Source organism: Polyodon spathula, chromosome 25 (genome assembly GCF_017654505.1).
Source record: "Polyodon spathula isolate WHYD16114869_AA chromosome 25, ASM1765450v1, whole genome shotgun sequence".
Classification (NCBI taxonomy): domain Eukaryota; kingdom Metazoa; phylum Chordata; class Actinopteri; order Acipenseriformes; family Polyodontidae; genus Polyodon; species Polyodon spathula.
The window spans coordinates 2,107,531-2,120,206 of NC_054558.1; the positions used below are offsets into that span (position 1 = coordinate 2,107,531).

Here is a 12,676-nt window from a genome sequence, read left to right on the forward strand (position 1 = left end):
CTTTCCTTGTTTTTATTCCTGGGGGGGATATGAAGCCAGACTGAACCAGCCTACATTGGACCGGGAGGCCTAGTTTGAGTTGCTGTATCAAACCCCAAGTCTCCCTGCCTGGTGTGCCGTGCAGCAGCCTGAAACCGTGCCTCCTGAAACCAAGTCCCAAGCCGTTAAGTGGCTTCGAATCTGAAGGGACTCTGAAATGCTTCTGAAGAGCTGTTCTCTGTGCTGTATCCCTGTACGGATGCTCAGTGAAGTGTCACAGTGTTTCATGAGGAGGTCATGCTGCATTAGCAACCTTACATCACACCACCTTCCTCCTGATGAGTTTCCAGCCCCGGGGTATTAAACCGAGGCTCTGTGTTTATCTTAAAGTTTAAACAAGACGGAGCTACCAAACACTCCCCTGAACGGCTGCTAATTCATTCACTGCAAAGCTGCTCATTCCTCGCATTCACCGCGCATCACTGCTTAACGGGACAGCACACAGGAATCAACAGCACAGAGCAGGGAGTTCTCAAGGGAGTGTGTGTAAATGATGTCATGAAGTGTCTGTTTCTATGAGGCTGCGTACCCTTACAAGGGGTTTCACTGGGTTTAGGGGAGGTGATGTTTACAGTACACGCTACTAGCACGCAGGTCCCAGGTTTCGTGAACTGGAATGCGGGTTCAGACTGTCTGCTGAGATTGGAGACGAGAAGACAGGTCTGTTCTGATACGCGTGGCTTTCAAAACCCGCATAGCGAACGGCAGTGCAAGGGCTTGCTGGCTTCAGCAGAGAGGTAGCAGATAATAATGTAATAATGTTGTCTGCGGTTGTGAAACTGTGTGTGGAGAGGCGGGGCTGCTTTTTTTTTATTTTTTAAGAAGTTTTTCTACACTGCCCACTCTTTTCTTTTCTAACTGACGAGTGGCTGCAAATTAAGTGGGAGAAATTTCATTCCAGCCGTGTAACCAATTTTCCACTACCAGTGCATAAACCCGACAAGACCGCCCCCTACTGTTCACAGACAAACAGTACAGGTCTCGCTTCATCAGCTGTTTTCCTGCAATGCAAAATGTGCATCCTTTTACTCAAAGATTGCAGAATACTAAAAATGTAATGTTACAGGGGGGGAAACCTGCATTGCATAGCACAGTATATTATAAGATAGTATTTTAACTCATATCATTATAATGAGTGACACTATAGTTAGGCAAACACAAGAGTTCAAATGTGTTTCTCCTCTGTGTTGTAACATGCATCACCCAGGTGGAGTCAGAAAAAAACAACAGCAAGAAAAAATAAAAAAATAAACAAGTTTTCAATAGAAAAACACAATGTTATTTTGCACAGTCAGTCCAGTTCGCACGCAGCCGCATTGAAGCAAGTGCCGTGCAACGACGTCACTGTGTGTGACGTCAGCCCCTGCAGTTCTTTCCGGCCTGAGAGAGAGAAATGGAGGAGTACGCACGGGAACCTTGGTAAGCTGGTTTTTTTTTTTTAATTATCTTGTTTGACTGAACAGGCTGCTCGTATCGTTATTAAAGCGAGCTTGTGTTAGCTTCACGGTGAGGGGAGGGTCGTTAGTGAGCGCCCTCGCTGAAGCCCGAGGGGTCGGCGTTGCAGTGTGAGACTGGCGGACTGTGCCCTTGGAAACACAGCGCAGTCCTCTGTGACCTTGCTTAACACCGATCACAACATTGCATTCGTCCAGACTGCACAAAGCACTGCTTGCAGTGAGAAACGCGGGTCTGGAAAAACAGAGGGGCGATCCGCACTCTGACAGATTAAAAAAAGAGAACCGAAACGCCAGCAGAGTCTCTGGCCTGGCGACTCCACGGACACGCAGATCCGGTGATGCCGGTGTAGCCGACATGCACACTGTAGAGACGCTTCACACAGCTGCTGGCTGCTTTACAAAGCTTAACTGTGCGCCCTTTCTAAAAACGGGAGCGTTATAAAACGCGGTCGGTGTGGATGTGCAGCGAGTCTGCAGTGTTTTCATGAGGCACGCATGTAGCCGTCTTTGACAGATGTTACCACAGTGTCGTGGCGGGACAGTTTAATAAAAACCAGTGCTGAGATAAACGTGTTACACGTTCAACCGACAAAAAATAAAATAAGATTCAACAATACGCTGTGATTCTAATTTAAAAAAACACCCCAATACAGCACAAGAGCCAACGAGTGTCGTTTCATTCAATATGTGTCCTCACTTTTAACCTAGTGTGTTCTAGGAAGTGCAATATACATTCACTAATTCATTTAACCCTTTGTATAAAGGCTTTTTTTTTTAGCGGTATAATGTGTTGACTAATAGTTTTCAGTCTTGTCTGTGTTCCTGCTGCATAGCAGGTTGCTCCACTCCTGGCTTTAGTAAGACACACCGGAGCCTGTTTCCTGCAGTAAACGCTGGGGCTGATCAGGCTCGCAGTAAAAGCTGGAGCGGGTGTGGCTGCTGTGCAGCAGGAGTCTTGTTTCCAGCCCTGCCCATGTGTTGTGCTTGTCTGCAGCCCCTGGAGGATTGTGGATGACTGTGGAGGAGCCTTCACCATGGGCCTCATCGGTGGTGGCATCTTCCAGGCCGTCAAGGGATTTCGGAATTCACCAGCTGTAAGTTTCAATGGCTCAACTGTGCAAGGAGGGGACTGGAGCCCTGCAATCCTAGCAGGAGGGCGTTTACTAGGTAATAAAGAGACGGCACCGAGCTCCAGGTACAGACTGGGGCAGTGACGTGCATCTGCCAGAGTGTCCATCGGACAAGTCGCTCCAGCAACGTGCCAGCTAATCGGAACTGTTCACAAACATTTAAAACCCAGCCTTGATGTTTAGTTGTTTATCCGCTCGCCTCTTGTCTGTCTGGCTCAAGAGCACATCCCATGACTCTCGTGACGTTGTCTGTTGTTGTTGTTTTTATCAGGGAATGAACCACAGGCTGCGAGGAAGCATGACGGCCATCACAACGCGGGCCCCCGTGCTAGGAGGTAAGAGCCTGTTCTGCATCGCTGGAAGCTTTTATCTGGGTTGGGACCAATCACACTAGATTGAATGTTCTCTTGTGACCTGCTTAGAAAGAGCTGTATAGATATGCGCCTGTATAGAAATGCGCCTCCCACCCCCCCTTTCAAAAACAGATCAAGGACTTTAGCGTGACATCAAGGCTAGAAACGGAGATCAGTTATCTGTTAGAGATCGGGCTGGGAGTGGGCTGCTGGAGGGGTATTTGGGGTGTTATTTCAGTGAAGATTGGGGGGTCATTCACTCTGTGGCTCCTGCTTTGAGGACAGGGTAGGTGCGTGCAGTGTGCCTGACGGTGGCCACGTGACCTTTCACCTCCTTTCTGTGCACGTGGGGGGTGGCCGAGAGAAAACGCAAAAGATTTTACTTAAAGCTGGAGCTGGATGGACCCTGAATTAAAAAATAAAATTATAATAATCAAAAAAAAAAAAAAAGTTGTGCATGTTTGGTTTCAATCTCTGGAGGGTGTTTTGTAAAAGCAGTTCCCTGTTTAGTTTGTTTCAGATGCTGCTGGTGCGAGGTCTAGATTAGGTTATCCGGGATTACAGATCACTTTGTGTGTTTTCAGCACATTTGCATAAAATGCTTGGGATCGTGAACATTTTAAACCAAGTCTTGATGACTTGATCTAGAAGTGAGTCACAAAAAAGATTATACTGGAAAAAAGATATATATAGTACGGCAGTTACAAAATGCGCCCACTAGGTGGTGCTATAGCACATGCTAAAATTCCCCTCAAGTTTCCAAGGTGAACTGAATTAAAGGAGGGAATATTTTGCTCCTCTCTCTACATGTGTCCTTCTCTCTGTGTAACCAGGCAGCTTTGCGGTTTGGGGAGGCCTGTTCTCTATGATTGACTGCAGCCTGGTCAAAGTGAGGGGGAAGGAAGACCCCTGGAACTCTATCACAAGCGGCGCAATGACCGGAGCCATCCTGGCAGCCAGAAGTAAGGAGACCTGCATTTACAAACCCGTTCTGCACATTTCACACAGCGGCCAGGAAGTCAAGGGCTGGGGAGTCCGTGCAGTGCAGCTCTTCACACACTGAAATCAACAGCCAGGAGGCTGGCAAAGTTACAAAATACCGCTCAGCTCGTCTGAGATCTCCCAAGCAATGGGAGTGTTATTCTGTCACAGAATTGAAACAGATGTTCCAGGGCTGGAAATACGACTCCCAGTGCATAGCAGCTCCATCCACTCCTGGTTTTACTATGAGCTTAATAAGACGCACCTGAGCTTGTAATCTACGCACTGGGGTTTGTATTAAAACCTGGAGCGGGTGACACTGCTATGCAGCAGGAGTCGTATTGTCATCCCTGTGGTCCGCTATGTTTTTGAATGATGTAAAAATCCGGTTCTGCTGTGTAATAGTGGATCAGTTTCAATAACACATCAGTGAAATGCGTAGCGCTAACCTCAGAGAGTGCAGCTGGGCTGCATGTGAAGAGCAGGGCGTTGTGTCTTGCTTGGGTTTAGTGCAGGCTGGGCTCTTGTTTGTTAATGGCATGTGTTGCAGGGTTGTGTGGAGTGTGTGTGCTTGTTTCATTCATTTTTCTTTTCTTAGATGGCGCCGTGGCGATGGTGGGCTCGGCAGCGATGGGAGGCATTTTGCTGGCATTGATAGAAGGAGCTGGGATTCTCTTAACCAGATTTGCCTCGGCACAGTTTCCAACGGGTGCGTTTCACTGGGGAAGAGGGGTAGAATACTGCTACTGAGGGATCAGTTGTTTAGTCCTGAGGCCTCACTATATCAGTGACACATTTTTTAAAATTATTAGGTGCTAGGTTGCTGTTGATTTGATTAATTAAAAAAAAAAAAAATACTTTTAAGACTTTTAACTTTATGAATCAAGAGTGTTGTGATCTATTAGTCACACATGCAATACCTGTATATTTATACCCAACCCACAGAAGCTTCTCTGTGTGGAATTAATGTGCAATCCATTAAGACCTGGCTCTTGGGTGGCCAGCGATCCCAGCTTCACAAATTCAAACAATGCCTGCTGTAGTTTTTGATAAACGTGTAGAGTCTTCACAGGTATAGAAAGCCTAGGAAAACGACCTTTCAGAAAAATGTGTTCGTCCGGTCCTCAAGTGCATGATACTTTAAGATGGTAGTTTTAGGGTTAAAGCTAGCACAAAGCAGTTCTCATGCAAGCGTGCGCTGAGATTATACCTGGCAGTGTGTCTCTGTGTGTGTGCACTGCACTGCTGTGCTCTCCTGGAGGGTGGAGTTTGCATGCTCTGTGCGCTGAGGTTATACCTGGCAGTGTGTCTGTGTGTGTGTGCACTGCACTGCTGTGCTCTCCTGGAGGGTGGAGTTTGCATGCTCTGTGTGTTTTATCTTTTTCTGACTGGGTTTCTTGTCTCCTCAGGTCCGCAGTTTGAAGAACCCGCCCCAATGCCTGCTCCCTCCTTCGGTGACTACAGGCAGTATCAATAAAGACATTGCAACTCAAACAGGGTTTTTATATACCAAAAAAAAAAAAAAAAAAGTTTAGAAATTGGATCAGGAACCCATTTGGGATGCCCAGGACCTTCACACAAACAAAACAAACTGCACCAAGGAGCATTTCAGATGCAACCAGATATTTTGGTGGCACGTGTTAAAGTAGGTTTTGAGCAGGTAAACGTGTTTCTTTCGAAGGTGTGCTGCTGTCTGTACAGTAGTGGTTTGTTAGACTGGATTGCATCTCATTTCAGTTGCTTTGATGGCATGAGTTTGTGTGCACTGTCAGCAGGAACTTAAAAACATAGTCTGGTATAGTTATTGAATTTGTAATATAGTGTACATACAGGCTTCGCTAAATTGTGTTTAGTTTGTAAACCCCAGATTTTGCCAGTTCCTGTGTATCACTGTGTGTTGCTTGGAGTGACTGTGACACATGTATAAGCCAGTATAATTAATTAAGAAGGGATGGGGAGAGTAATTATTTACTTCTATGAGAAACTTGCCTTGGATAATGAATAATTCCCCCCTGCACTGTGACATTATTTGTGATCTGTTGGTTAGCAAACTGTGTTATACATCTGCTGCTGTTCTAGCAAGAAATCGTAGTGGTGTTTTTTTTTTCCCATTAAACAACAGCTTGTGGTGGATGGCCCCCTGATGTCTTGCTGCCTCACTGAGTTTTGCTGCTCTGTCAGAAAGCAGGCAGCTTCATGTCAGGATGTGATTTTGCAGCGGGTTGCACTGAGAAGCGTGTCTGATTGTTCAGCAGAGTGAAGAAATGCAGCATGTGTGCAAACCGGGGACTTCAAAGTGTGCTGCTAACCTCACTGCAAATATACGCAGTCTGGAATTGCACGTCACACTGGAGCAAGGGTCGTGCCTATGCGTGTGAGTGTGGAAATACTTGTAATCTTTTCATGTGTGTGTTCATCTCTGTAACTTTAGGGCACTACATGCATGATAGGGTTCTAAGAGTCATATAAAAAGATGCAGTCTAACAAAACCATCGTGGTCTCTTACCCGTTTGTTTCGGTAGTGCTTGGATAGTGGATAGATAACAAAATCTGGAACAGGTTGAATGTTGATTGTGTAAGTGTGCATGGTATATTAACACTATCGTTCTAGTGCCATTTTAACTCATGGAAGTTGTGCAGACGCCAGTCTGGGGCTGGCTAATGTTAATTTGAGCAGGCTCTCTGAAAACAAACCAATAGGAGAACTTGCCTGCTTCTGTTAGCAAAGCATAGAAGCTGAGTTATCCTGACGCTGCCAGCGTCTTAATGAATGAAAAAAACCAAGACAAATGCGACTCAATGTTTTATTAGAGAAAAGCGATGCCTGTGGAGGAAGGGATGTAAAAAGTGACCAGGGTCCCGTTGAGCACCGGGGATATCAACAACAAGCGCTTACAGCTAATTATTAAACAGCTCTATTGATGTCAAGGTTGCTGTTCTTTTTATAGGAGACCCACAGCAGTCGCTCGGGTAACCCCTTGCCTGCATGTTAAGGCGTCTCTCTCACACGCTGTATCGCAGGGTAGGGTTTGCAATGGGTCACGCTCTATTCATTCGTATACAATGTATTTTTCTTTCGGTTTCGCTTCTCGTTGTTGAAACCGGGTTTTGAATATTCTGCACCGTTGTGTTGAATGAGCGCTGCGTTTGCGTGCAGCGGTACGGAGTGTAGGCACTGTAGCGCTGCGCAGAACTGCAATTCATGCACAATAGACACAACACAAATTTGAAAACGTCAGTCTTGCCCCCGGCCCGTCAGTTGCAGCATACTCAATGTCTACTCGGAACTCGTCCACCGTGCAGGGAATGCCAAAACCAGCGCGCTCCCGTAGCGCGTAAAACTCCGCGTTTCATGCTCGATTTTGATCGAGTCTGTGTTACCGGCTTTACCCGGCGAATAAGACACCGCCTCCACTAACAGAGTGGGGTGTACGTCCAGGACCAGCTCCTGGGAGTCCCGCATGCATCTCAAATGCAGCCTCTCTCTCCCGGAGACGTTTTTCTTGTCGAAATCCACGTCCAGATCGAGGTGAAAGTGTCGGATCTGGAACTGACGGAAAGTAGAGGCTGTGGCCACGTCCCCCGCGTTATCGGAATGAAGCGCTAGGTCCGAGTTCTCCATTTTCACAAGTGCAGCTGCCCTTTGGCAATGAGAGAATGTGTGCTGTAGTGCACATGCGAAAATGCACAGTCAGTGTGACGCTTTTATATCGCTCTCTCCTCATGCATAGTCTCCTGTTTTTATTCTGTATAAATAATAAAAACAATCAAGTCCACTTTATTTTTTTAAACCACGTTGAAAATGAAAGGCACGATTGCTTTGCCAATTATAAAAAATGTATTTGTCTCATAAATAATGTTTAATGTTTTAAGCTGCTGTGTGTGTTCTTGCACAATGCAAAACAACAACGCCATTCATGGGTCAATACAACAGCGTTATTGCGGTGGCGCACCGCTAGAGGGCAGTGTATCCCCGTCATCAGCACCCCGCTGTGGATTAAATCCAAAATATCTATTTGATAAACCCCCGAATATCTCGAGAAGCGCTTATCTTTGTCACGGAACTTCGTATCAACCTTTGGTTAGCTTTCGTTTTGAGAATTGGTTCTAAACTGTTTTGAAAGTTTGAGAGCCTAGCTATTTCTGGAGAACAGTTACCTTCTCCCTTTGTTGTATAGATTATTTTCAGTTATTGGGAGATTCTGGGCTGGTCTGTCCGTTCACCGGTCAGCCTGTAAATCACTTTTTGTTTTGTTTTTTTGCATAAATGTGTCTCACCGAATGGTGATTAAACGCCGAGTGTTATTCTATGCTATTCTGTATTCTGTTACAGCGGTGACGTGTTACTGATGCCCAAGCGGCATAATTAACGCACTGTGCTGAATTCCTCTGGGGTTTGTTTCATCAAGAGGCTGTCATTGGAAATGCGACAAAACAAACGACAGGTAATTAAAAAAAAAAACAAAAAACAAAACAAAACAAAAAAAATAACTCCGTGCGCATGGAAAGCAACGGTAATCCGTGAAGAATATTTCAATAAATAACGCGTTTCATTCAGCGCAACAACGGCCTGCTTTATCAGAGATCAATTTTGACATCAAGCAAATATTTCTGTTTTCATTTAACTGAAAAACTTAATATCTTTATTGAAAAAAAAAACAAAAAAACCAAAAACCATTTTCATACACGGCAATTTCTTTGCGTCTGTCCCTCGTGAGAATAGCGTTCTTGAATCCACTTGGAAGAGTGTGATTGCCTTTTTAAAGGATGTTAATATCCTACACTTTCATCACTATAATAATAATAATAATAATAATAATAATAATAATAATAATAATATAGCACTACCAAACCCCGTTATTCATTGTAATTAAAAAGAGTTTGCCTTTTAATTATTGGAACTCTAATATGCCCGACGGTCCAGCTGGCAAGCTAATTAGCGGTCTGCTTGTTGTCCGTTTCCACTAACGAGTGCCTCTCAGGATGCTGTCTTTGTACACAAAAGGCAAGACGAGTCATGTTCCAGCTCCGTTGTTGCCTGCCTGTCCTTGATAATTAGGGTTGGTTATCATACCTGTTCAAATCGGACACAGTATTTAACGAGTCTCTGGATAAACCGGGTCGCGGTTCCGAAGCCGCTGGAGCCGGTACAGCCGCTGTCTTGGATCCTGTCAGCCGGCCGGGCAGAGCTGAGCGGAGTTCTATTCACGGTTCCGTGTGCTGTGAGGGCGCGCAGTGAAACTGCTTCGGACCCTGCTTCTGGAAAGACTCCTTCTCACAGCTGGATTTTCTGAAGGGAGGGTTTTTTAGAAATGACGAGTGTCAAATTCTTAACCCGGTTAAGAATTTTTAGGAGATAATATAGGAATATTATTTTTACAAACTTATAAAGAAAGTCTTCCTTCCCTAATTTCATTTTTAACGGACTTTTTATTAACACAAACAGCAATAAATATTTATCGACTTTTTAAAGGTTTCTCACAGTACATTCTCATGGTCGTTTTGCAGCGTGTCCCCCCTATGCTTTCTCAAGTGTAACACTCTATATTTTCAATACAGTATTCCATATTTTGGAAATGGTTGCCTTAAAAACTGTATTCTCTAAAGCCCACTGCTGGTTCAAACCTGATAACTTTAATTTATACAGAAAAAAAATGCTTGGGGGCGAAAAAAAAAACAAAAAAACCAAACAAAACAAACAAACAAACAAACCGAGGCTTATTAAAAGATATTGTGACTTGTGAAGATGGCCCATTGTCCTTTAAACGCGACCCTAAACATGGACAGAAGTCTTGCAGCTGTCCTCTGCTTTTCCCATGCTAATATTACGCATTTACCACAATTTAACATATTTTAAAATATGCTTAACCACACCTCTCTGTGCTTTACAATGCTTCCCTATGCTTTACCACACCTCTCTGTGCTTTACAATGCTTCCCTATGCTTTACCACACATCTTGATGCTTTACAATGCTTCCCTCTGCTTTACCAGACCTCTCTGTGCTTTCCTCTGCTTTACCATACCTCTCTATGTTTTACAATGCTTGCCTATGCTTTACCAGACCTCTCTGTGCTTTACAATGCTTACCTATGCTTTACCAGACCTCTCTGTGCTTTACAATGCTTCCCTATGCTTTACCAGACCTCTCTGTGTTTACAGTGCTTCACCATGCCTTATTAAACTTTGGGATGTTTTTACTATGGGACTCTTTTGTAGGGGTTAGTTTCCCATGATTTGTTTTGTAAGATGCATTGCCACACTACTCTGTGCTTTCCAATGCTCGCCTAGGCTTTACCATGCTGTGCTGTATCACACCTGTTTGTCACTCAGTGCGCAGAAGGGCACGCAGCACTCCCTCCCCTGACAGTGACCTCACCTGCATGTGCAGGTGTTATAAAGCTGTGCCAGTGCTGAGCGCCCACCAGCACCAACAGGGATCAGGTAGAAGCTGATCGGACACTACAGCAGAGGTGAGGTACTGCATGGGCTGAGCAAGAACACCAAAGGGCTCAGGACTGGACTTTGCCATTGTGAATATTCAGCTACTACAGGTAATTGACTAGATAGATAGATAGATAGATAGATAGATAGATAGATAGATAGATAGATAGATAGATAGATAGATAGATAGATAGATAGATAGATAGAGTTGTATTTTATAGACAGAACTTTTACATTATTTCATCTTTTTTTAAGTGTATTTTGAAGAACTTTCTGGTTGATCGTCTTAAAACTCAAATAAAAACAAACAAACAAATCTAGTCTTTGCTTAATTAATTAAAGCAGACTATACAAATATTTTCAATACAATCGAGTTTGATATTCATAAAACCGAATTCTAGTTTTAGAAGCGAACAGCAGCTGAAAAAAAAAAAAAACACCTGAATGTATTTCACTAATTATTAATAAAAAGTCATTATGTGAATGAGGACACGTTCGCTGTAGCTTCTGCTTGTGGTGCAATCCTGGAAAACGCACTGGAGAAAGCGATAGTAATTTCAATCTCTCTCGCGGCGTTTCATTGCAGATTTCTGAATGGAGAACGTTTCACACAGCGCCTGGCCACTCAACGGGTCCTCCGGGCTGCCCCCTTCCAGCAGTGTCGAAGGCTACACCAAGTACACCGTGTCCACCCTCCTGGCGCTCATTGTGTTCGTGGGCACGACGGGAAACCTGCTGCTCCTCCTGGTTCTGATAGACAGCAAGAGGGGGCGTCTCGGCCCCATCAACCATCTGACCAACATGTTCGTCATTAATATCACGGTGTCGGACCTCTTCCTTCTCCTGTACAATATCCCCGTGGCGTTTTTCAAGAAGGTCTTCGAGGGCTGGCGTTGGGGCGCGGCGGTGTGCGTCTCCCATTCAGCGCTCAGCACCCTCACCATATTCAGCAGCTTCTACAGCATGGTGGCCATCGCCGTCCTCCGCTTCATCTCTGTGGTGTACCCCATGCGTGCGCTGGCCCTCAGGCAGAGACACGGCTTTGTAATGATTCTCATTTGGGGGGCGGCGTTCGTTATAAGCATCCCGTCGTGGATGTACAACAAATTAGTCGAGAGAGACGGTGCAGAGACCTGCGTAAACACCATGGATGCGCGCCAGGGCTCACTTCTGTTAACTTTAATAGGCGGCATCTGCTTTTTCCCACCTATGCTGCTCATGATCGTCCTGTACACCAAGGTCATCTTCTCGCTCTGGCACCGAGAGGCGGTGGCAGCCAATGCGAACCTCCAGATGAACAGAAACGCCACCGTTACCATTATAACAGTCCTGGTGGTTTTTGTGGTCATGTGGGTCCCGTGCTGGGCGATTATGTTTTGTTTGACATCTCAGCGGCTGTCTCACTCCTCTTCGTCTCTCATCATCGACCTGGCCGTGCTACTTTCGTATGCAAACACCTGTGTGAACCCCATCATTTTTTTCTCGTGCTCTGACCAGTACAAGCGGGCTCTTAAAAGAGCGCTCAGAAGGTGCTGCGGACGAACACCGCCGCCTCTCCAAAAATCCCATTGCGACGCGACGTCAAAACTGTGAAAGGCTACTTGAGGAATCGGGTTGCCAGATTTCCAGAGTGAAAAACCGCGACTTCTTTTTTTTTTTTTTTTTCAATTCGTTGAAGCTGTAGCAACTCTGAAACATTATAAAATAATAATAATAATAATAATAATAATAAACACAGTGGAGATTTATAAATAAATAATCAGTTTTAAAAACGGCTGTGTTCATCACACAAGCAGGGACGAATTGAAAAAGGCTAAACTTCGCTGGTGGCACTTCCAGGATACAAAATAAATACATTAATAAGTCAGGGAGTCAAACCGAAAATACATTATTAAACACATACAATCAGAATTATTAAAGAAGGGATCTGCATGCTTCTTTGTTTTACAGAATACATCACTGCGCTGTCGACTTGCACACGGCTACAGTTTTGTGCGTCAATAAAAGTGACTACAAGTAGAAAAGCCATTTAACAATTTAAAAAAATGAAGACTGGAATGCGGGACAAACCCAATTGTTTTCCCGGGATATCCGGTAGCTCGATACATTCACATAACCGCAACGTGAATATTTACAAAATATTTTATTGGAAATAGTCCAACAGAAATTCCATTCCAGCTCTGTAGAAAAACCGACAGACTTCAATACAATTAATACTGTACAATAAGCAGCATCATTTAACAGCATTATACACGAAGGGTGTCGCAGAATTAA

At 44.6% G+C, this 12,676-nt stretch overlaps 2 protein-coding genes across 2 annotated transcripts; both read left to right on the forward strand.

The window, feature by feature from the left end:
* The first annotated feature begins 1,354 nt into the window (after positions 1-1,354).
* LOC121300048 (mitochondrial import inner membrane translocase subunit Tim17-A) lies at positions 1,355-6,104 on the forward strand. The gene is made up of 6 exons (XM_041228403.1): positions 1,355-1,458; positions 2,491-2,590; positions 2,898-2,961; positions 3,813-3,941; positions 4,559-4,669; positions 5,370-6,104. The coding sequence occupies exons 1-6, from the start codon at positions 1,433-1,435 to the stop codon at positions 5,435-5,437; spliced, it is 498 nt and encodes a 165-aa protein (XP_041084337.1). The 5' UTR covers positions 1,355-1,432; the 3' UTR covers positions 5,438-6,104.
* Positions 6,105-10,996: 4,892 nt separating this feature from the next.
* Positions 10,997-11,995, forward strand: LOC121300195 (galanin receptor 2b-like). Its single transcript, XM_041228692.1, has one exon. It carries the CDS (start codon positions 10,997-10,999, stop codon positions 11,993-11,995), a length of 999 nt encoding a protein of 332 aa, XP_041084626.1.
* The last annotated feature ends 681 nt before the right edge of the window (positions 11,996-12,676 follow it).